The sequence below is a fragment of the Acinonyx jubatus genome, chromosome B4 (assembly GCF_027475565.1).
Source record: "Acinonyx jubatus isolate Ajub_Pintada_27869175 chromosome B4, VMU_Ajub_asm_v1.0, whole genome shotgun sequence".
NCBI lineage: Eukaryota > Metazoa > Chordata > Mammalia > Carnivora > Felidae > Acinonyx > Acinonyx jubatus.
In genome coordinates this window covers 54,585,642-54,609,246 of record NC_069387.1, presented here as the reverse complement: position 1 = coordinate 54,609,246, position 23,605 = coordinate 54,585,642, and the positions used below count along the sequence as shown (strand labels likewise).

The 23,605-nt window shown below is 38.5% G+C and overlaps 1 protein-coding gene across 2 annotated transcripts in view; it reads left to right on the top strand.

Moving 5' to 3' along the window:
- ST8SIA1 (ST8 alpha-N-acetyl-neuraminide alpha-2,8-sialyltransferase 1) overlaps positions 1-23,605 on the top strand; it is a 141,173-nt gene that overhangs the window by 80,978 nt on the left and 36,590 nt on the right. The window contains exons 3-4 of one of the 2 annotated variants that reach the window (XM_027035712.2): positions 3,131-3,240; positions 14,137-14,229. In XM_027035712.2, coding sequence (XP_026891513.1) covers positions 3,131-3,240; positions 14,137-14,229 — 203 coding nt within the window. The remainder of the gene's footprint in view (positions 1-3,130; positions 3,241-14,136; positions 14,230-23,605) is intronic. The other variant, XM_027035713.2, reaches the window with a different exon arrangement.

Here is a 23,605-nt window from a genome sequence, read left to right as displayed (position 1 = left end):
CTTTACTGATTTCTCTTCAGTCTCCTGACTTCTTGTTGGAATGTCCCAGGATTCAGGTCTTTGACCTTTTCTATCTTCTGTCTACACTTCTTCACCATCTAGTCTCCTACCTTTAGCTACATACTGTATGCTGAGCGCTCCCGGCTGTCTTTGTCCAGGAAAGACCAGTTCCCTGACTGTACTCTCATATTTCAATTGCCTACTTGACACTGCCATTTAAATGCCTAAAGGGGGTGGCGCATGGGTGGCTCAGTCAGTTTAGTATCTGACTCCCCATCTCGGTTCAGGTCATGATCCCAGGGTCATGGGATCGAGCCCTACATCCAACTCTATGGTGACCATGGAGTGTGCTTAAGATTCTCTCTCTCTCTGCTCCTGCCCCCACTCTAAAATTAAAAACAAATTCCTAAAGGGGATTTCATACTTGACATATTTAAAATTGAACTCCAGATCATTCTCCTCAAAACCTGCTCCTTTGTAATCTTCTATACCTCAACAAATGGCAAGTCCTTCTTTACAGCTGTTCTAGCCAAAACCCTTGGCATCATTCTTGATCCCTCTTTTTCTGTTACTCTAATTCTGTTACATCAGCAAATTCTGTCAGCTCTCCCTCCAAAATATCTTCAGAATCTGCTCACTTCTCATCATCCCTACTGCCATCACCCTAGTCCAAGCTACCAGAATCTCTAGTCTACTGTTACAGGAGACTCCTGACTGGTCCCTTTCTTTCTGCTCATGACATCTCATAGTCTGTTCATGCAGAGGCAGAGTGGTTGTTCCAAAATATGGCCTAGCATCATTTCTTTGCTTGCCCTGCATTGACTTGATTTTCATCTTAGAATAAAACCTAGTCTTTGTCATACCCTTCAAAACCCTACAGAAGTTATTCCCTAACCTCCCCATGAGTTAACTCTCTGATTTCCTTTCCCACTTCTTTGTCCCTTGCTTACTCATCTCCAGACAATGGGGTCTTTGCTCTTCCTTTTGTACTCCAGGAGGGGTACAAATAGATATGCAAATAATAATATACATATTATATATGTATATTATGTATATTATGATGGCAGAACTCAGTTTTTCTGGGGGATGATAGGACATGTAGACCTTCCTCAAGGTCTACATCAGCGGTTCCCTCCAGATATATCTGTAATGCTCACTACCTCATCTTCAGGGATTTGCTTACATGTCTCCTTTGAGTTCTTCCCCAACCACCCTATTTAAATTGCAGTTCTTCAAAAGCATTTCTTGATTGTCTCATGCCAATGATTTGTTTCTCTCCACAGTCCGTGTCACCGTCTGACATACTGTTCATTTTACTCGTTTGACTTCACTTATTATCTGTTTACCCTCTAGAATGTAAGCTCCATAGGAACAGAGGTTATTACTTATGTCCTGTCACCCAGAATAGTGCCTGGAACATACATAGTAGGTACTCAGTAAATACTTGTGGAATAAATGAATACCTGATTTGAGCATAATTGCTTAAATCTACTCCCAACATATTATAGATCTAACCAATGTATTTCTAATGTTGACTTCAAATGCTCCTCAGGAATGACTGAGAAAAATTGCACGTATCATCCTGGAACAATCTGGAAGTGTTAGAGTTCTGGTCTTTGTCTGTCCTTCCTCTCTGTATCCTGCTCTGGGGTTCTGTGGACTGTTCTCTGTTGCAGTCATGTAGCGAGTTCTTAATTGTGTGCTGGCAAATACTTGGACTTTACAGTTTAAGTACTGTATCTTTATGAACTATATTTTCATAGCTCTGGCTGTTCCTTTTACATACCAGAAATAGAGGAAGTAAATTTTTTTCTTGTGCTGCATGAAGTGCCTACCTCAGTTTCACATAGACGCCTGGGATTTTATTTTTCTGACTTAATTACTTTATGCCTATGTGAAGCCCTTTTATATTCATGTATTTATTCCACTTACTCTCTTGGTATAGTCCATATTATTTGCTTTGAATTCACCCAAAATGGCCTACTTAATATCAGAATAGTTATTTTATGCACCAGTTATGTAGATGTGAGGTCTTCCCCCAAAGAACTCCAACCACTAGGCATTGTTTTAGTAAGCAGGAGATCATTTTCCTGGGGCTTCTTCCTGACCCAGCTAAAAGACACTGGATGACGCATTTCACTTTCAGGGGCTATTGCTAGGTTTTGAAAGTCCCTCATACTATAAATAGCATGTCAGGGAACACTCAGGTACACTGAACATTTTCTTTACATTCTACTTCAATGTTTGCAGGAGGAAAGTCACATGCCGTCTGGTTTGCACAGTCATTTGTCCCTTAGTGCCTCCCAGGTTCTAGACAGACCCACCCAAAGTGTACATTTTCTCATAAACACAGCATGTGCTTTCAGCATACTTTGTGCCTTTGTTTATACTGCTTTCTCTGCCTGGCAAAATCCTATTCATCCTGTAAGATTCATCTCAAGTGAGAAAGCCTTCCCTGAGTTGGCTTGGCAGAAATTTGCCTTTTTCCTCCTGTGTGGGATTCTCCATAGCATTTAGAGCATACTTCTTCTACAACAATTTCAGCATTACGTTAGGGTCTGTTACATAATTTTTTATGTTCACAGTCTCCCTACATCCCAGGCTGTGAGTCTGAGGCCTGTGATTTTTTGTATCTTTGTATTTACCCTGGACAGTTAGCATAAGAAGCACTGAGCAACATTTGTGGAGGGAATTGAGGATTGTAGGAATTAATGAAATTGCACTCAGATAGGGGGATAGAATTCATTTGAGTTTGTTCCCAGTTTAATGCCATTAAAAATAGACCTGGATTTTTCTATTTTCCCTAGGAAACACGATGTACATGGTCAATTTGATACAAAATATGTTATATTTAAAAACACTTCAGGGAATCAAAGTTCCTTTTTCTTTCTTTCTTTCTTTCTTTCTTTCTTTCTTCTTTCTTTCTTTCTTTCTTTCCTTTCTTTCTTTTAGTTTCAAAGGAACAGGCTAGTGGATTCTTTACAAACTTCTTGGCATCTTTCTTTCCACATGCTCTTTTGCTCTGCCCAGTCTTCAATCAAATTCCTCCAATGGATCTGCTGTAAACAATGATTTTGTGAGCAGTTGTGTGTTCTCTGCAGTGAAAACCCGCCTTGTTTTCTGTTGCTAGGCAACCCCATTCCAGCTGCCCTTGAAGAAATGCGCGGTGGTGGGAAATGGTGGGATTCTGAAGAAGAGTGGCTGTGGCCGTCAAATAGATGAAGCAAATTTTGTCATGCGGTAAGAGAGAGCACCCACAGCGCGGCCTCTGCCTTCTCCCCTTTTCCCCACACCTCCCACAAGCCCTGGGGCCTTTCAAAACTAGTCACTTGTGATTAATCAATTGTAACTGCTCTTTAGCTTCCCTTCAAGTTCATGTACAAGTGAATTTAGGAGAGGGCTGGGGAGCAGGGGAACATGCCCCAAGAAAGTACAAAGCCAAGAAGGGTTCAGAGGTCATGGGGAAACCCAAAAGTAGAAACACTGAGCTTTTGTGTTAGATTATACAGTCAGGTGACAAAAACTTTAAAAATTGATTTAAAAATTGACTGTGAATATACATTTTCATTTATTCATTACACTCTACACCATTTTCTTCTCTGTTTTTCACAAAAAATGTAAGTAGCCAGTGGGATTTGAAGAGGGATCTGATGATGTGTGTTTGGCTAGGAACACTGGAAGGAAGGAGGGGTCATAACTTTTGTGCAGGGAGGAAGCTTGGTAAAGGGACTGAGTGGTGACATGTCACTTCGAGGGGAAAATAGGAGGCTTCTACAGGGCCATGTAAAAGAATTGCTAAGATGCAGCCAGCCAGGGCTAGAGACCATCAACCTGTAGTGGTGCCAACCTGCACTTGTGGGTGATTTTGACCAGGAGTGAAGACAGCAAGTGATTGGATTAACATGAGTTTGCAATTGTGTGGTTGAGAGGGAGGAAGAATGGGGAGTGACAACATGGAGGATCCTGGCTAGAGAAAGTGTGAGGTGACACACCTTGAAGTCTGGGCTGGTTAGCAAGTGGGCTTTGAGGAGCATGATCAAGAGACGAAAGGCACCAAACGGGGCCAAAGGACAGGGTCATTCAGAGCCCCAAGGGAGTGGGTGGTGGCAAAGATGAAGGAGAGATGGAATCATAAGAACCGATGTCAAAGAGTGGCCCACTGGAGTATATGATGGCAGAACTCAGTTTGTCTGGGGGATGATAGGACATGTGGCAGAAAAAGAAGACACATGTAACTGCAGACGTGTAGGAACTTTGAAGCTGTATTGTGGAGATTCTTTCAGGTGGACCCCAAAGCCCAAAGTCTCCCTGAAGTAGGAATAACTATGACCCATGTGCCAGAGGGCTCCAGGGCCAGGAAGATGGAGGCCTACAGCAACACAGAGGGAAGGAAGAAGCTGAGTAAAGGAAGGGGAACAGTGGCATGGGATTTGGTTTTTGTGTTCATGTTTAAGGGTAAATAAATAATGGTCTAGAAATGGTCAAAGGTGGCTAAGAGTACACTAAACCACCTCTGAGCTCAATGGAATAGGGGAGAGTGAAAGCACTCCTTGTGAGTATTTCAGGGGAAGCCATGTACCTGGGGGAGGGCCAAGCTCCCACTCAGAGAACGAGAGTTGGGCTTCTTAGAAGAACTTTTTATCTTTGGTGAAGCCTGTAGCACAGTGGGGAGATTCTTCTATATCTGTCTTTCCTTCATGGATGTGCCCTGCCATAGTTTTTCCAGTGTAGGACTATGTTTTCCTCTCCATTGCAATTATTATTATTATTGCAATATATATAAACAATAAGAAAATGTAGAAAATAATAATGTAGTTCTCATAATTCAAGTCAATACAGCATCTATTTATTGAGCTCCTGCTTTGTTTGGGCCTTAGCTGGGTCTAGAAACAGTACGTTAAACAATTCTGCCTTGGGGGCACCGGGGTGGCTCCATTGTGTAAGTATCCAACTCTTGATTTCAGCTCAGGTCTTGATCTCACGGTTTGTGGGTTCCAGCCCCACATTGTGGCATGGAGCCTGCTTGGAATTCTCTCTCTCCCTCTCTCTCTGCCTCTCCCCTACTCTCTCTCTCCCTCTCTCTCAAAATAAAGAAATACTCATTAAAAACATTAAAAACAAAACCAAAACTATTCTGTCTTTTATTTAGAACCTAGAGATGTGCTAGGGCTCTGATAGGGGTAATTCAGAGACAGAGGGTGAGGGATCAGGAACCTTCTGGTAAGTGGTGTGTGGAGTGAGCCCTCTCTCCATTTCACCCTGGGGACAGGAAGAGCCTTTCTGAGGCTTTAATGTGGAAAAGATGCCAAATGCTGCCACAGTGCAGTGAGATGAGGCTGGAGAGATATTTATGCTATGGGAGTGGCCACTGTTTAGGTTGATGGGAAGAGCAAAGGCCCTGGGGCCAAACTCAGGTACCCACTTCAATGCACTGGCATTCGGGAGAGGCTGAGGAGCCAGCAAAGAGCACAGTGGGGAAGAGGGAGGACAAGCCCTTGCCACAAACTAGCTCTGTGACCTACTGCACATCATTTTTCCTTGCTGGGGCTCAGTTTGCCAGTCTTTATGAGGGAGTTGGAGTGGACAATTCCTCAAGCCTTTCCACTGTGGAAACTGGTTCTATCTGTGATTATATGAATAGCATGTAATTGTAACAGTTTGTGTAGTCTAGTTTAGATTTTCAGCTTCCTCTTGAGTATGTTTATTTGCTCTTTCCAAAAACTATGTAAGGAACAAGGAGGAGTGGTTATTATACTCACAGATTCAGGGAATTTAAGTGATTTCAAGAGGACTTAGTATAATCTGGCAGGAGGCAGTAACATAAATTTATTTTTATATTATTCCTAAGTGTGTATATGTGTGTGTCACTACATTTAGGAAGATGCATATTTTAAACTTAACGTGTTGAAGACTAGACCTAAGCATTTTAGGAGGTTATCTATATTTATTTATTGTAAATAAACAAGACTAAGACTGCATTATAGGCCATCAACATTGCTGTATTCAAATTCAGAATTAATGAGTGTTTGTGGTTAGGGTGCATAGCCCAGCATTAAGCATAATGTTCATAGAGTAATGGGAGAGGTGAGGACTAAGAATTCAAAGAGTTAGAGTGATGTGTGCATGTGCCTTTGATTTAATTTCAAGAATAGCACCATTTTCTTTTTTTAAATTGAACTATAATTAACATTAGTTTTAGGTGTACAACATAATGATTTGTTATTTGTATGCGCTGAAACAATCACCACAATAAGTCTCATTTCCCCATTACCATATAAAATTACATAATATGCAATAGGGTAATTATTGACTATAGTCATCATGCTCTATGTTACTCCCATGACTTATTTATTTTCTGACTGGAGATTTGTATTTCCTGACCCCCTGTTCCCATTTCTCCCACTCCCATCCCTGTCCCCTCTAATAACACCAATCTGTTTTCTCCATCTATGAATTTTGTTTTGTTTTGTTTGTTTTGTGTTTTTGATTCCACATATAAGTGAAATCACAAAGCATTTGTCTTTCTCTGTGACTTAGTTCACTTATGGTAATACTCTCAAGGTCTATCTGTGTTTTGACAAATGGCAAGATTTCATTCTTTTTTATAACTGAGTAGTATTCCATTGTATGTATATACCTCATCATCTTTATCCTTTCATCCATTTTTTAAAGTTTTTATGTACTTATTTTTGTGAGAGAGGGAGAGACAGAGAGTGAGAGAGAACAGGGAAGGCGCAGAGAGAGAGAGGGAGAGAGAGAATCTCAAGCAGGCTCCATGTTGTCAGCGCAGATCCCACAAACTGTGAGATCATCACTTGAGCCAAGATCAAGAGTCAGATGCTTAACCAACTGAGCACCCAGGCGTCGCTATCCTTTCATCCACTGATGGACACTCTATGTCTTTTGATTGGAGAATTTAGTCCACTTATATTTAAACTAAGTATAGGTAGGTATGTACTTTTGTCATTTAGTTCATTGTTTTCTGGCTTTTTCTAGTTCCTCTTTGTTTCTTCTTTTGTACTCTCCCCCATATGGTTTGATACCTTTCTTCAGTGTTATGTTCCAATTCCATTCTTATTATCTTTTGTATATCTACTGTAAGTTTTTGCTTTGTGGCTACCATGAGGCTTACATATATCAGCCTATATATTTAGACTAGCCTATTTTAAGTTGATAGTAAGTTAAGTTTGAATACATACTAAAACCATACATTTTTAGTCCTCTGTCCGTGTTTTGTTTTTGATGTCATGTTTTACATCCTTTTATTTTGTGTATCCTTTAACTAATTATTGTAATTATAATTATTTTTACTCGTTTTATATTTTAACCTTCATGGTAACTTTGTAAATGATTAGTCCATTACCTTTATTATATATTTGCCTTTACCAATGAAAATTTCACTTTCATATGTTTTCTTGTTATTAATAAGTGCCCTTTCTCTTCAGTTTAAAGAAGTTCCTTAAATTTTTTTTAATGTTTATTCATTTTTGAGAGATACAGAGATACAGGGCATGAGCAGGGGAGGAGCAGAGAGAGAGGGAGACACAGAATCCGAAGCAGGTTCCAGGCTCTGAGCTGTCAGCACAGAGCGTGAGGTGGGGATCGAACCCATGAACCATGAGATCATGACCTGAGCCAACGTCAGACACTTAACTGAGCCATACAGGTGCCCTAAAGAAGTTCCTTTAATGTTTCTTGTAAGGCCAGTTTGGTGGTGTTCCTTTAGTTTTTGCTTGTCTGGAAAGCCCTCTATCTCTCCTTCAATTGAATGATAACCTTGCCAGGTACAGTCTTCCTGATTGGCAGTTTTTTGCTTTCCATACCTAGAATATATCATGCCATTTCCTTCTGATCTGCAAGGTTTCTGCTAAAGTCTGAATATAGTCTTAAGAGGGTTTCCTTATATATATTAAGTTGTTTTTCTCTTGCTGCTTTAAGATTCTATCTTTAACTTTGATATTTTTTAAACGTTTATTTATTTATTTTGAAAGAGAGAGAGAGAGAGAGAGACCAGGGAAAGGACACAGGAAGAGAGAGAGAGGGAATCCCAAGCAGGCTCTGCTCTGTTAGCATAGAGCCCAAAACAAGGCTCGATCCCACAAACCATGAGATCATGACCTGAGCCAAAATCAAGAGTTGGGTGCTTAACTGACTGAGCCACCCAGCACTCCTAACTTTTGACATTTTAACTATAATGTGTCCTCGTGTGGGTCTCTAGATGTATCTTTTTTTTTTTTTTTAAACTCTCTGGACTTTCTAAATCTGAATGTCTATTTCATTCCCCAGGTTAGGGAAGTTTTCAGTAATCATTTCTTCAAGTAAATTTTCTGTCCCTTTCTCTTCTCCTCCTGGTATCCCCCATATTATGCAAATGTTGATCTACTTGATGTTGTCCCAGAGGTTCTTAAACTATCTTCACTTCAAAGTTCTTTTTTTCTTTTTTTCTTTTTGCTGCTTTGTTTGGGTGAGTTCCAATGTCCTGCCTTCCAGATGACTGATACTTTCTTCTATTTCATCTACTCTGCTGTTGAAACCCTCTAGTGTATTTTTCAGTTCAGTTATTGTATTTTTCTACTCTATGACTTCTGTTTGGTATTTTCTTTTTTAAAAATTTTTAAATGTTTATTTATTTTGTGAGAGAGATAGAGAGAGAGAGAGAGAGAGAGAGAGAGAGAGAGAGAGCAAGTGGGGCAGGGGCAGAGAGAGAGGGAGAGAGTGAATCCCAAGCAGGTTCCATGCTGCCAGCGCAGAGCCCGGACATGGGGCTCAGTCCAACAGATGGTGAGATCATGACCTGAGCCAATATCAAGAGTCAGATGCTTAACTGACTGAGCCACCCAGGTGCCCCTGTTTGGTACTTTCTTATATTTTATATCTGTTTGTTGAAATTCTTTCTGTGTTCATCCACTCTCCTGAGATTGGTGAGCATCTTTGTGATCATTACTTTGAACTCTATCAGGTAAATTACTTATCTCCATTTCATTAAGATTTTGTTCTGGGGTTTTATCTTGTTCTTTCAACTGAAGAATATACCGCTTTTCCTCATTTTGCTTGACACTCTGTGTTTGTGTCTATGTATTATGTCAAACAGTTATGTGTCCCGGTCCTCAAAGAATGGTTACAGGAAGATGGGGATCTGTTTTAGTTTGCTGTCTGTTCAGTGACCTGGGGTTGGTTGCCTGCCAGGAACTGTTTCTCTAATTGTTTAAGACCTGTGGGGCCCAGATACACAAGTTCCCCTTGGCCCAGAGCCAGGTGTTTGAGGGGCATCCTTTGTGTGTCCTGCATGCAGCTGCTGACTTTGGAGACACGGGTCTACAAGACAGCGCCAGACTGGAGCATGTCCTTCCACAGGCTTTGGCAGGGCAGAGAACAATAGGATTCATGCCTGCTAAGTTTGGAATTTTATATCAAAGGAGGGAATTGGAGCACCAGTTCAGGGAAAGTGGTGCCGGCAAGGTAGGAGAGTGCAAAAATAACCCGTGGAATCACCTCCATTTCTAGAGAGAGTTCCAACAGACCCTTGCCCTTCTGGCAGATGCTTTAAGATTAGCCCGTGCATTTCATTCACATATGGTCAAGGTGCTTTTCAACTTGCCATTTTCATGCTGATTCCCAGGGTAAATGAGTCTGTGCACGAGCCCTTTTAAGATGGGAGTCTTAGTTTCCTATAGTCCTTTGGGTCTTCTGGGTATAAGCCATGCTTGTTTTCAAAGCCAGACATTTTGGGGCCTCGTCTCTCTGATGCAGGTCCCAGGGGTTGGGGTGCATGATCTGGGGCTCAAGTACTTTTCTCCTTAGGGATATGCTCTATAATTGCTATAATGCTATAGCAATTGGTGTGCCCAGGGGAGGAGATGAGTATGGGGTCTTCCTATGACACCGTCTTGAACACCTGCAAAGAATAGGGCCATTTTCATAATGCACTTAAATTCTTTAAAAGCCTCATTTATGGTTTATAATATGAGAGTAATTAAAGGTTGACAATCTGTTTATAAATTATTCTTATTTGACCATTTATGGATCTACTTAGAAATGGTTGCTTCACGCACAATTTTTGGGCACCCTGAGAAAATTGAGGTAGTATCATACATTCAAAATTAAATATTTAGTGAGTACATGTGATTAGAAAGCATGTAGTATGTCCGGTATTAGACTATAGGGTGCAGGGACAGTTACAGTGAGAGAACAGATCCAAAAACAGCCTTACCTGCACACAGGGATATACCACATTACTTCAAAGTGTTTTTTCAGTATTAGGATATAACAATATCACACTTTTCTTCGCTTAGGTATTTTCAAGTGCATTTTTAAAATTTTACTTTATTTGTTACTTTTTAACGTTTGAATTTAAATTCTGGTTAGTTAACATATAGTGTAATATTGGATTCAGGAGTAGAATTTAGTTATTCATTACTTATATGTATCACCCAGTGCTTATCACAAGTGCCCTCTTCAAGTACATTTTCTAATGCTAAAAATTTATTTCTTGTTTTTCTTTTTTTTTTTAATTTTTTTTAAACGTTTATTTATTTTTGAGACAGAGAGAGACAGAGCATGAGCAGGGGACGGGCAGAGAGAGAGGGAGACACAGAATCTGAAACAGGCTCCAGGCTCTGAGCAGTCAGCACAGAGCCCGACGCGGGGATCAAACTCATGGACCACGAGATCATGACCTGAGCCCAAGTTGGACGCTTAACCGACTGAGCCACCCAGGCGCCCCTATTTCTTGTTTTTCAAAGTAAATGTTTGCTCTATAACCCAATACAACACTTAAAAAATAATATTGTTGAATAAAATTTATCTGGAAGGTCTGGAAGCCAGAGGTAATGGTAATTGCATCTTGGAGATGATTTGGGTGGCTCAGAGATACAAGTGAGGGTAACATAATTTTGGTACCTTGGAATTAGGCTCAAATGTGTATTTTGCATACTTAATTATGTATAACATTTTTTAAAGTTTTTATTTAAACTCCAGTTAGTTAACATACATTATAATACTAGTTTCAGGTGTACAATATAGTGATTCAATACTTCCTCACAATACCTGGTGCTCATCACAACAAGTGCCTTCCTTAATCCCCATGGCCTATTCAGCCCATTCCCACACACACTTCTCTAGTAACCATCAGTTTGTTCGATGTAGTTAAGAGTCTGTTTCCTGGTTTGTGTCTCTCTCTTTTCCCCCTATGCTCGATTGTTTTGTTTCCTAAATTCCACATATGAGTGAAATCATATGGTATTTCTCTTTATTTGACTCACTTATTTCATCAGCACAATACTCTTTAGCTCCATCCTCATCACTGCAAATGGCAAGATTTCATTCTTTTTTATGGCTGAGTAATATTCCATTATGTATATGATTACCACTTCTTTATCTGATCATCAGTTGATGGACACTTGGGTTGTTTTCATAGTTTGGCTATTGTTGTAGATAATGCATAACAAACATCAGGGTGTATCCCTTTGAACTAGTGTGTTTGTATTCTTTGAGTAAGTACCTTGCAGTTCAATTGCTGGATGATAGGGTAGTTCAATTTTTAACTTTTTAAGGTAACTCCATATTGTTTTCCAGAGTGACTGTACCAGTTTGCATTCCTACAAACAGTGCAAGAGAGTTCCCCTTTTTCCTCATCCTCGCCAACACCTGTTATTTCTTGTGTTGTTTTTAGCCATTCTCACAGGTGTCAGGTGATATCTCATTGTAGTTTTGATTTTTATTTCCCTGATGATGAATGATATGTATGAAATTTTAAAAGTACTTTTATGATTTTTTTCTGTTTAAAGATTCCTCTTCACCAAACCCAACCACTTTACTCCCCAATTCAAAGAATATTCATTTCTCATCAATTCTGTGGTCAATCTTTCAGGATCATGAGCACGGTTACCAAGACACATTAGCCATTAATATCTGTTAATTGTGCCAACAAACAATAATACAAATTTTGAAACACTTTTACACAATTAAGCCTTATTAGAAACAATTTGTATTAAATATGCCTTCTTTGTAAATCTATGTAATTATCAATTTAGGAATTGAGGAGCTAAAGTTACAGTGTGCTTTTTCTAAGAAAAGAGCTATAAGGAAGTGCCACAGACATTTGCACTTGAAGAGGAAGTTTACCCAGAAGAACTTAAGGCAGATACTTACACCAAAATACAGTGTCATTATTTTCCAGAAATGCATGTTAAAAGGTTATCTTAATTGTTTTAAGCATTTCCCTGTGTGGTAGGATTTGACAATCAGTATCCGGGAGTTTTTCTTGAGCTTTTACTATGTGACAGAAGGTATAAAGGAACCCAGACATAGGAGCCATGGGTCAACCTACGGGAATTAAATACTGCTATGTGTCATTAATAATGTCAAAACAAGTTGGCTGAACTCCCCAGCGGTATTCAGAGGTTACAGTTTTTCTATAACATGTTTGATTCTAAAATGTTATCAAGATCAAATCTTCCTTACGAGATAAATGCCCAAATTCTAGCTTATGTTTTATCCTTGAAATCACCTTCATCTTTGCAAAGGTCAGTTAAATCTCAAGATCATAGCACCATTGCTGGATGAGCCTGGTTGGTAATGCTTAAGCTCATTCCCCCACAAGGGTTCTCAGAAACCACACGAGATGTGGTATGACCACTAGGCTCTAGACATCTCAAGAGGAGGCCCTGTGACTTGGCTTCCCCTTCACCCGCTTACAGTGACCATTGTGTTTGTTCTCAGTGGGCACTCAGCAAAAGTCACCAACTGCCTGACCAATTAATCTGTGGGTAGCTGCCTGAAAACCCAATATCTCATTACTGCAGAGCAGATGAAAGGAACATTCCAAATCAACTGAGACAAGTTCCACCCAGGATGCCCTGATGTGGTAGGAGTCACAGAGCAAATACAAGATAACATCAAGGAACTTGAGCTGATCAGCTGAGTGGGTGCATGGACAATTCCATGCCCTGGGGAAATTTGTAGGGCAAATTTAGTAGTTGGGGGAATGGCAGAGCTCTTGTTCACTACAAACACATGAAGTTTTAGTTTGTTGAAATAGTGACAAGTTAGACATGCCCTGATGTGGTAGGAGTCAAGTTAGAGCCATGGGTGGAGAGGAGAAAGTAGGACGAGTAATAAAAGAAATGTAAAGTACAGATTCATTTAGGGTCTTCATAAATAATATGTATATATTTAGTTATATGTATATATACTTCTGATACATGATATTTTTTAGTTTTTACAATGTGTGAGGTATCAAGCTAGGGACTTCTTACACATTTTTTACTGTAATCCTTAGAACAGCCTCATTAGAAAGGAAAAGCCATTATCCTCATTTTGTGTAATGGGGAAACTGAGGCCAGGCAGATGAATTAACTTGCCTAATGTTCCCCTGGTAGAAAGCCATGGAATTTGGATATGCAGTTGCCATATTTTCCATTGTAAACATTCATAAGACATTGTGGCCAAGGAAAGCAGCCAGCGCTGCTGGGGTGGTGTGTGTGTGTGTGTGTGTGTGTGTGTGTGTGTGTGGTGAGGAAGGGGAGTTATTTTTGTCACCAGGAAACCGTCACCTGTACTCTTTCCCTTGGCTGAACTGGGACAGTGGAGAATCAGTGCATTTCTTTAGATAACAAATCACTATGTGTTCACCAGTAGTCAACACATGCGTTGGGCGTATATTGATTTAGATGGCAGAGTTTGCTCTGAATGTACATTGTAAAATTTAGAATTTGGGAAAATAAAGAAAAACCATAAGCAAATACAATTCTTACCTGTGTCTTGAGGTTTTGGGGTATACAGAGAACACTGTAGTCCTGTGTCCTTCATGTACCACACCCTCTTGAGTTCCAGTTTCAAGCCTAATAATTCCTGTCCTACCGCCTCAAAAATATTTTGAATGGAATAGTTAATGTCTCTTTTTTAATAGATCACTTAACTCTCTAGCTGACATTTTCTTTCTTCTAAACAGGACTAGTTTTTATGACTGCACTTTGAAGATGGTTATAGTTAGTCATCTAATGACTATTAAAAGGGAGAGGTGATAAAAATGATTATTTTTGAACTGAGCTAGACCTAGTAAAATTCCCATTTGTCATGAAAACAGACTTGATTTAAAAGTTTGTAAATCATTCTAAAATGTTTTTGTTTCTCTAGATGCAATCTTCCTCCTTTGTCAAGTGAATACACTAAAGATGTTGGATCCAAAAGTCATTTAGTGACAGCTAACCCCAGCATAATTCGGCAAAGGTAAGAGTTTATGACTTTTGTTTGTGAGGAACTAAAGAGGAAGGCCTTTGAAGTATTTAACATCTTAAAGACAGTGAACATAATTTAGTTTGAGAAATAAAGAAGAAACCCATCTGGACAGGCAGGAAAAATGAAGGAGAGAATTGTAAATAAACTAAGCAGGATTATGGGAATCTAAACACTATTTTATGCTTCTTCTGGGACTCCGTTTCTTTCCTTTAGAGGTGGTAGAAATAACATGAAAATTCATTGTTTTGCTCAAAAGAAGCAGTAGCCTGCTTACTCATTCCTACTACTCTCCAACTTCTTGGCTTTTGTCCCAACTCGTTGATTGGCATTGATTGGTGAACTGAGTTAATATTGGTTTTGTTAAAGAATAAAAACAAAAAATGACCAACCTACTGTACATGTATGCATGAACATAATAATATTGTTAGAATGCACAGGAATTTTTAATCATGTGATGATCTTATACTATGTTACAATCAATCAGATTTAGGAACTCAGATGGAAAATTCTTGCTCCCAAATCAATTCTAGAGATCTTGACAGCTGCTGTGGAAGCTTCGGTGGGTTGGTCTCTAGTTGATGAAGCCGGTCAGTACACTATGGGCTGTTTCTCCAAGGATTATTCATTATAGAGAATGACTCAATCCCTGTGAAAAGAGGAATCCAACATTGCCTCATATTCTCCCATACAGAAAACTAGCAATTAGGACTGAAATACCCAGATGTTGTGGGCTCAGCCAGTTGTAATCTAAAGGAGTCCTATCCAAGTGACTAGCACCTGTGTGTCACTTTATAAGCAATGCTGCACCTGCTTGTTTGGGTTTAACAGTAAGCATTCTCACACAATAGATCTTTAGAAATACAACCCAACAATTTTTAATTTTGACAGATACTGTGAAATCACCCTTCTAAAATGTACCATTTACTTTCTCTTTTGTAAACGATAAGACTACCTGTTTCCCAATACTAAAAACGACATTATGTACTATTCATCTTCTAAGTTTTTGGCAGTTTGTTAGGTGGGAGATGATATATTACTTTTTACTTAATATGCATTTTTCTGAATACAACAAAGGCTGAGTGGGTATTGATTATTAGTATTTCCTCTGTGAATTGCCTGCTTGTATTTTTTGCTCGTTTTGTGTGATTTTTCTTTTAAAAAATATTTTCCTGTTGATTTATAGGAATGGTTTGTATGATCGATATTAACTATTTATATTATAGATATGTTTGCCGTATATGTAGCAAATATTTCCTTCTAGCGTATCATAGATCTTTTAACTTATGTCCTTTCAAAATTTACCACGTTTTATGCAATGAAATTTCCTTTTCCTTTATGGCTTTATTTTTAAATCTTTCTTTGGATGATCCTCCTTATCCACATCCCCTCCATAAAAAAATATTATCTTGTATTTTTCTAGTGCATTTATAGTTTCATTTTTCATATTTAAGAAATTCAATCCATGTGAATATTTATTTTTATAACAATACTTTTATTGTCTTTCAATAAAATAAATATATGTATAGGAGGACACATAATTATGGTAGCAAAAATAAGGTTAGAGAAGATAGCATTATTGATTTCTTTAAAAGAAATTCTCAGCAAGGAACTCTGCTGTAGCCTTTGTTAGGATATATTGTTTAGAGTGCATTCTTATCTTTTAAAAAACAGTTTTATTGAGGTATAATTGCAGGTATAACGCATGGTTAATGTATATAATTTGATGATTTTGGGCATATGCATACACTAATGATACTTACTACCACACTCAAGGTACTAAACATATCTATCACCTCCAAAAGTTTCCTTGGGCTTCTGTTTTGTGTGTGTGTGTGTGTGGTAAGAATGCATAACATGAGATTTGACTTCTTCACAAATTGTTGTTCAGTGGATATAAAGTGCATTCTTCTTGACTGCACCCAGAACAAAGAGATTAGTTAGGACAGTTGAGACGCGAGGTTAGAAAGGGCTTTGCAGGAAGTCACGCTTACCTTCTGAGTGCTTTGTTATGGGCTCAGAGAAGAGAAGTTGTTCTAATATGGCAGCAGAGTGTATTGGATGTTCAAATTCACTGCTATTGTTCGCTTCCTTTCTTTGCTGAGTTTTGTAGGTAGATGACAGCAAGGATCTGTTCATGGGGTTACCCCTTCATCAACATACTGCTTCTAATTCCTTGGGCCTCAAATAGTTTTGTTTAAATATCCTTTAAAAGTATTTTAAAAATCCATCATTGTTTCCTTGATCATTTTTAAGTTATCTAATTTTTTGGCATAAGGTTATATTTCACCAAGTATGTACTTTCAGTGTATTCTATATTGTGCATATGCTTTAAATATATATTGCCAAGTCTCAGAAATGCAGATACAGCTCTTTGGATGTTACCTGCCCTTCTAACAAAGTCAGTGTTCTTTGTTGAAGTAATTCAGAAGTCAAATTGTCTTTCTGTAAGAAAAAGGCTGACCACCTTTTAATTCAAGTAGGTGTTAAAATGTAACCCATATAATCATCTTACTTCTGAATTCTAATTACTCAACATAGAAGTAAGGTATGGGGATTGCCAGTAGTTTATCCTCTGGATAAGATGAAGTATAGCTTCTTTGTATTTCTTATAAGGATCTTTTTGTTCTTTCTCAAGGGACACTCCCTCAGAAACTGTATCTTGGAAATGTTTCTTTGTTTGCCTGCCTGAGTGGTTTTTACCCTCTGAGACAATGCATCATTGTAATATTTGGGTGATAGGAGGTGTGCCTTTTGTGAAGTGGAGAAGGGAGAATTATGAAAGTAGAGCCTGGAAAAAAGATTGTTGCCTAGGCTGTTGGATTTGTCTCGAGCAAATAAGTTTTAGGAAAGGATATATGTGGAAGTGGAACTTGGAAATTCACAGGGGAAGAGGAGATAAAAATGCAAGCTTCACAAGAACAATGCTGCCAGGGTGTTCATTCAACAAATACTATCTAACTTGAATGACACATGGCTGAAGTTCCCACCCTGGAGTTGCTGACAGTCAGCAGATATTCCCATGATCCTATTGAATGGTCTGTTGAAGAGTTTTAGGGGTTCCCTGAACCCCTTCTGAAATTTATACAAAACTTTCATGTATGTGCACATATTTTTTTTATCAGATTTTCCATAGTTTCCATTACTCACAAATATTTAAAATTTACTTGGCCTAGCCTGAGTCATTCTACAGTAACATGATGTAAAAATAGAGATGAGACTTCTCAAAGCTTGTTTCAATACAGTTTGTTCAGTAGAGTTGAAAACTCAATTAGCCATTTACCTGCAACAGGAGTTCAGTATGTATTTGGGAAAATGATTATTATACATAAAAACTGGAACTTAATTGATTGTCTTATTATGACATTAAGAATTCATTTGTAAACTTTGAAGCTCTAACTTGGGAAATGATTATTTGCAGCCACTAACAAAGAGCATCAGGATCCTGAGTGTGTGTGTGTTTCCAGGTAGGCATATGAGAGGCGGTAGTACAGGTGTGAGCAGCTTGGAGTCAAGAATCTTTCACCTTGCTCTTTAGACCCTCGCATGTTGTTTAGCATTCAAGACATGCAGAGTAAATGTTTGTGGAATGAATGAATAAGTGAATATATTTTAAAAATCTCGTGAAACCAAATTTTACAAATCAAATTTGAATGTGGTTTGATTTATCTTATAAAAAGAGATTTTGGGGGGACACCTGGGTGGCTCAGTTGGTTAAGTGTCTGACTCTAGATTTCTGTGAAGGTCATGATTTCATGGTTGGTGAGATTGAGCCCCGCATTGGGCTCTGTACTAACAACAGGCTAAAGGAGCCTGCTTGGGATTCTCTCCCTCCCTCTCTCTCTCTCCTCCTCCCTGGCTCTCTCTCTCTCTTTCTCTCTCTCAAAATAAATAAGCTTATTTTTAAAGAAAATATTTTGTTTTGGTGTCGGTTAAAATATTTATGATCTTAAGATGAGGAGATGAATTTTTTAGTAACAGATATTTCAAAATAGTATTAGTGGAATACTTAACTGGGAAGACTTATTTACTCTTTTTTTAAAAAAGTTGACATGAATTAGGAAATAAAATCTTTAGAACAAATGGAGTATAACTGAATGGTGGAATTAGCTTTTTAAAATTTGTACATGCTTAACTTTTAATTCATTAGGAGGACTTGATATGAGACCCCAATATTTATTGTGAGGTTCTTAATATCATATAAAGCCTGGGTAATCTCTTTCCATACAAGTGGAAGAGACTTCATCCAATGGTTATTGCCTCTGCTTTTGCTAAAGACAATTGGGAGTGTAGCAATATTAGCAGGGAGAACAATTCTTGTTTTATTTCTGTACTTTTAAAAAATAATTTGAGCATAGAGGAAAATAACTTTGCTCTAAAGAAGATTATAGCAGTTTCTCTTTAAAATTCTATATGACTCATGTCTCAGATTGTGTTCCTGAAACTTCCATATCTGTTCTGCCGGATGACTTCTTTTTTCTTTTCTCTCCAAACTCAGAGCAGCTTATCAGTGTTTGCATCAAGGCTTGGCAGTCACTGATAGCCGCTCAGTCTAACGTCTGTCATGATAGAAGAGCATTAAAAAGCAGATACTAAAACTGGAACTAGAGAGAGTAGAAGACACAGCAGAGATGCTTCTAAAAGGGTAGAGATCTTTATGAAGTTTGTGTCTGGGAGGCAATATTACATACATAATGGCGAGGAACACAAGTTTGGCTTTCAACCGATCTGTGTTCAAATTCTGGTGCCAGTACTGACGAGTGCTTCTACTTGCTGGCTATGTAACGTTAGTTCCTTAACCTCCCATCTGTCAAGTGAGAATAAAATTGTCTTGACGATAGTGAGAGATACAAATGAGGTAATAAAACTGTGTCCGGTAGAAGCTGTTCTGGCTGATAGCCACTATAGCTATTCGGGAGGACTCTCCTGATGGAATACATTTTGTTCTTGGATAAAACATTTTCAAATGTATTATTGGGTTCATCAAATTTAGGGACTCTCCAAGGGTATCTGCACACCTCTCCCCAAACAAACAAACAAACAAAACCCCACAAAATAGAAAATTAGGGAACTAAAACTAACTATGAGATATAAAATTCTGATCTCAATGCTGAGAGCTGGAGATCAAGCCCAGGACCTACTATGCTCCTGTGTGTCCCACATTAAAGCCCTGTTAAGGGATTTAATGTGATCCCATGTCCTTAGCAGCCCCTAGCTTCCAACAGAAGCACATATTTCTTCTGGAAGAAAACTCTTGGAATTCCCATATATCACTTTCAAATAAATATAAGCTCATGTAGCAAACACTGAAATGCACACAGGCCATTAAAATTGAGAGTCCTCAGAGGCAAAGAGCAAATGACAAATTACAAATACAAATGCCTGAGAATATACTGGAATTGTCGAATGCAGTATATAACTAAGAATGAAATTTTTATAGAACAAAAGGAATAAGCCAATAAGAGAATATCAAAATTAACTACGTAACCCTGAACAAGAGCCAAGTAGAACATTTAGAAATGAAAAGTATGATTGTTGAAATGAATACACATCAGATTAGACATAGCTGAAGGAGAATTGGTGAGCTGGAGTCTAGGATGGAGAAAATATGGAGGCAGGATAACCAAATGTGGAGAATAGAATGAGAAGGGACTACATTAGAGTTGTGGAATTATAAAATAGAGGTAAAGATTGAGACTTTTTTAGAATTAAAAAATAATGTAATCCATAAATACAGGAAACACGAAGCATCAAACACAGTCAATTAACTTTTTTAAAAAATGCAAACCTAGACCATTTTAGTAAAACTGAACTAAAGGTAACAAGAAACTGTAAAAAGCTGCCAGGTAGAAAAGACAGATAACCTGTAAAAGAATGGTAATCAATTAAAAAGCAAACGTCCTCAAATAGTAGAAATGGAAGTGAGAAAGCACTGGAAAAGTACCTTCAAAGCACTGAAAGGAGAAACGATCAACATAGAGATGAGTACTCAGCAAATTATTTTTCAAAAGAAAAAAAGCATTTTCTGAAAAACCGACAAGGAGAGTATTTATCACCAGTACACTTTCACTAAAAGAAATTCTAAAGAATGTATCTCAGGAAAAAAAGAATGTTCCTTCAGAAGAAAAAGCTGGTATGCAAAGAAATCGGTAAGCATATGAAAACGAATCTAAACAAACCTCATGTGCATAAAATAATAATTATACATTGTCTTTGCATACAATTTTGGTTGATGGTGTCAAAACAAAAGATACAACAAAAGTACTGGAAAATAACATCACATAAATTGGGAATGTGAGATCACAGTTGAAGTGTTTTAAAACTCTTGTTTCAGTTTTACTGCACAATAACACATCGCTTTTCATAGCTTAAACAGCAACAATCATTTTCAGTGTGTTTCACAGTTTCTGTGGGTCAGGAGTTTGGGAAGGACTAGGCTGTGCAGATCTGGCTCATGGCCTCTCACCCAGTGGCTGGAGTTGAAATGGCAAAGGATTGGGGAGCAGCTGGGACATCTCTCTTTCTCCCTATAGTCTTAGGGCTCACTATGGGGTCTCTCTTCATGGGCTAATTTGGACTCCCTCACAGCATGACAGCCTCAGGACAGATGGACTGTTTACATGGTAGCTGGCTTCCCCCAAAGCTAGTATCCAAAGAGAACAAAGTGGAAACGCGTGGCATTTTAAAAATTTAAATTAAAAAAAATTTTTTTTAATGTTTATTATTTTTGAGAGAGAGAGAGAGAGAGAGAGAGAGAGAGAGAGAGACAGAGAGCAAGCAGGGAAAGGGCAGAGAGAGAAGGAGACACAGAAACGGAAGCAAGCTCCAGGCTCTGAGCTGTCAGCACACAGCCCGATGCGGGGCTCGAACTCACAGACCACGAGATCATGACCTGAGCTGTAGTTGGCTGCCCAACCGTCTGAGCCACCCAGGCGCCCCTAAATTTAAATTTAAATTTATTTTTAAATGTTTATTTATTTTGGGGGGGAGAGGCAGGAAGAGAGGGAGACAGAGGATCCAAAGTAGGCTCTGTGCTGACAGCAGTGAGCCTGATGAGGGGCTCAAACTCACAAACTGTGCGACCATGACCTGAGCTGAAGTCAGACACTTAACCGACTGAGCCACACAGACCCCCAGAAGCACATGACATTTTTATAACCTCACATCAGAAGTGGCTTCTTAGTTCCCTTAGTGTCAATTCTATCATACTCTTGTTTGAAGCAATAACAGGCCCACCAGGTTCAAGGGGGAGGAGTCCTAGCACAGATCCACCTCTTGTTAGCAGGAATATCAAAGTCACATTGTTAGAAGAGTATGTATGATAGGAGACATTGTCATGATCACCTTTAGAAAATATAATCTGCTACAATCTTCCCTTACGCCTAACAATTCATATCCTTCGAACTTTCAAAATAAACTCAGCTCCCCCGGAGGATCCCCCAAGACTCATCCCATGACAGTATCGACTTAAAGTCCCAGGATCTCCGTAGAAGTAGCAACAAGAACAGGAACCAGAAAAGCATAACCTAAAACCAAAAAATACAGCAGAGGGGATTAAAAAGGCGAATGCAGATTTTTTTGAAATGTCTGAAGTGAATTTTTGAAAAGGTGGTAAATGAAAATTATTTTAAAATAGCCTTTTCATTATTTTTCTACAAACCCATTCTAAAAACAAAGGGAAAACTCCTGCTGTATACAAATATACATATCATGCTATGGATAATTTGAAAACAATGACACTCTTTAAACATACAAAAATTCACCAGTGTTTCTGTAACTTACCATATGTCTGTACTGATGGAATAGTATGCAAGGAAATTTAGAAATAACATTCATGAATCATTTTTTTTGCTGACTTTAAAAAATGTTAATTCTTTTAAGAATTAGTTGCTTTTTATACAGTTATACAAAGTTCCTAATGTTTCTTTGGCAATGGGATGTAATGGAATTTTACAACTATATAAAAAATTACCTTTGCTTAAGAAACAGTATTTGCTGTGTGCACATAGTTGACTGACAAAATTATCTACCATCCAGTTCATGAATAATTTTAATAAATAGCAAATGCTCATGTTAGAGTATTAGGTGAAAAAATAAGTATATAAACATGTATATGCTTTAATTATATAAAGTTATATGCATAGAAAATCTCTAAGGAATAAGTCAACATTTTCAAAATTTGCTGCAAGAGTTGATAATAGGAAAGAATCATTAAAAAAGCAGGCTTTGTGGGGCACCTGGATGGCTCAGTCGGTTAAGCATCCGACTTTGGCTCAGGTCATGATCTCAGGGCTCCTAAGTTTGAGGCCCATGTTGTGTTGGGCTCTGTGCTGAAGGCTCGGAGCCTGCAGTCTGCTTCGGATTCTGTGATTGTGTCTCCTCTCTCTCTGCCCCTCTCCCATTCACACTCTGTCTCTCTCTCAAGAATAAATAAACATTTAAAAAATTTTTAAAAACAAGCTTTGTTATTTTATATTTTCTCTTAATAAGAACTCATTTTGATGATACAGCCTCCCTGTGAGTTAGAAGGGCAGACTATATGAATAAAACCCCGATTTGTGTGTATGTGTTCTTGTCCCTCCAGATCCAAGTGATATTAGCTTGGACCTCACATTTTGTGTGCTGAATTTAGAAAGTCAGAACGTTCTCTGGTCTTTCTAGTAACATTTTCCTGGGGGCAGTGGAAGTGAGCATGGCACCAGGAACCCAACCCCTGAGGCAGAGTAGTTATTATGTCAGTGTCCATTTATTTCCTCCCTTCCCTCCCACTCTGTGATCTTCCAATCCTTTAGCATTAAATAGCAGGTCAGAGCAAATGTTACTCTAAAAGCATTAATTCATCATTAGTAAATAGATTTTAGAGTAGCCTAAATTCTCCTGGCAATTTCATGCAGGTCCATGGAGAGAGAATAGGTTGCATGCCAGTGATGAAACATTAGGGGGTGCCTCAGCAAAAGTAGCAGTTTAAGAATCTTTACACTGGATCTATATTGACATGTAACATATTGAGACTACTGTACCAAAAATTTGTACCCCTCCCAACCTTCTTTTTAATATTTACTTCAGTTGCATATTTTTGGTGTTCAGCAGAATGTCAGTGAGTTTCAGTTGGAGTGGAAGGAAAGGAGAAATTGAAGGCAGATTACTGGAAAGACAGCGTTGGCCGTATGGTCTGAGATAAGTTACTTAACCACTTTGCATATAGCATGGCAGGAAAAATGTTAACAGCACCAGAATTTTGTTTAGAAAGTGTGTTGTGTATGAAACTCTTTATTGCTAATTTCTGGGAGTTAGGGAGGATGTGGTATTGATTCCAGAGTTGAATATGAGTAGTAGAAAAGTATAGAGCCATTGGGATGAGCCAGAAGAG